Source organism: Melanaphis sacchari, unplaced genomic scaffold (genome assembly GCF_002803265.2).
Source record: "Melanaphis sacchari strain LSU unplaced genomic scaffold, SCAv2.0 Contig43_pilon_pilon, whole genome shotgun sequence".
In the NCBI taxonomy this organism is placed as follows: Eukaryota; Metazoa; Arthropoda; class Insecta; order Hemiptera; family Aphididae; genus Melanaphis; species Melanaphis sacchari.
This window is the reverse complement of record NW_020271284.1, coordinates 1,186,555-1,187,560: the sequence shown is the minus strand read 5'-3', so window position 1 is coordinate 1,187,560 and position 1,006 is coordinate 1,186,555. Positions and strand designations below refer to the sequence as shown.

Sequence of the window (1,006 nt, the reverse complement as noted above, 5' to 3'; positions counted from 1 at the left end):
GATGACGGTCGTGACGGCGCTCCGTATGACGATGATGGTTGTTGTGGTGCACCGTATGATGATGACGGTCGTGACGGCGCTCCGTATGATGATGATGGTTGTGATGGTGCACCATATGAAGAAGATGGTTGTGGTGGTGTACCGTATGATGACGATGGTGGAGGTGGTGCACCATAAGAAGAAGGTAGCATTGGAGCATCATATGTTAAAGAAGGGAAAACTTTTAAAGAAGATGATCCATATGAAGGTGATTGACTTTGCGACGGTGCTCCATAAGAAGATGACGGTGGTGCTCCATATGACGATGATGGTGGTGCTCCATATGATGATGACGGTGGTGCTCCATATGATGATGATGGTGGTGCTCCATATGATGACGACGGTGGTGCTCCATATGATGATGACGGTGGTGCCCCATATGACGATGATGGTGGTGCCCCATATGATGATGAAGGTGGTGCTCCATATGAAGATGATGGCGGAGCTCCATATGAAGTAGAAGGTTTAAATCCTCCTCCTGATGGTGGTCCATAAGATTGCGTTGGTTTTGATGGAGGGCCATATACTGGTTTAGGAGGTCCATATTTTGGCTTTGGTGGTGGTCCGTATACGGGTTTTGGTGGTCCGTATACGGGTTTTGGTGGTCCGTATACGGGTTTTGGAGGTCCATAATTTGGTTTTGGTGGACCGTATTTCGATTTTGGCGGAGGTCCATATTTAGGTTTTGGTGGTGGACCATAAACTGGTTTAGACCAACTATTAGATTTTGGTGGCCCATAAACAGGCCTGGGTCTTGATGGCTTTGGTGGTCCATACTTTGAAGGGGGTTCTCTTCGTATTCTAACAAGTGACTTTTCTTCGGCTTTTACTATGTTATAGAAACTTATTAAAGTAGTCAGTAATAATATTGTTTGAGCAATCCGTTTAGCCATCATGTTGTTGTTTGTTCTAACCTAGAATAGGTAATAATCCGATTAAGAAAAAAAAAAAATAACTGTATAGACTT

General features: G+C 44.4%; 2 protein-coding genes across 3 annotated transcripts in view; one reads left to right on the top strand and one right to left on the bottom strand.

The window, feature by feature from the left end:
* Positions 1-1,006, top strand: part of LOC112597705 (neurobeachin-like protein 1) — a 109,791-nt gene that overhangs the window by 14,231 nt on the left and 94,554 nt on the right. The window lies entirely within an intron of this gene.
* LOC112597706 (pro-resilin-like) overlaps positions 1-1,006 on the bottom strand; it is a 12,123-nt gene that overhangs the window by 1,256 nt on the left and 9,861 nt on the right. The window contains exon 2 of the mRNA XM_025343875.1: positions 98-994. Coding sequence (XP_025199660.1) covers positions 98-935 — 838 coding nt within the window. The 5' untranslated portion in view covers positions 936-994. The remainder of the gene's footprint in view (positions 1-97; positions 995-1,006) is intronic.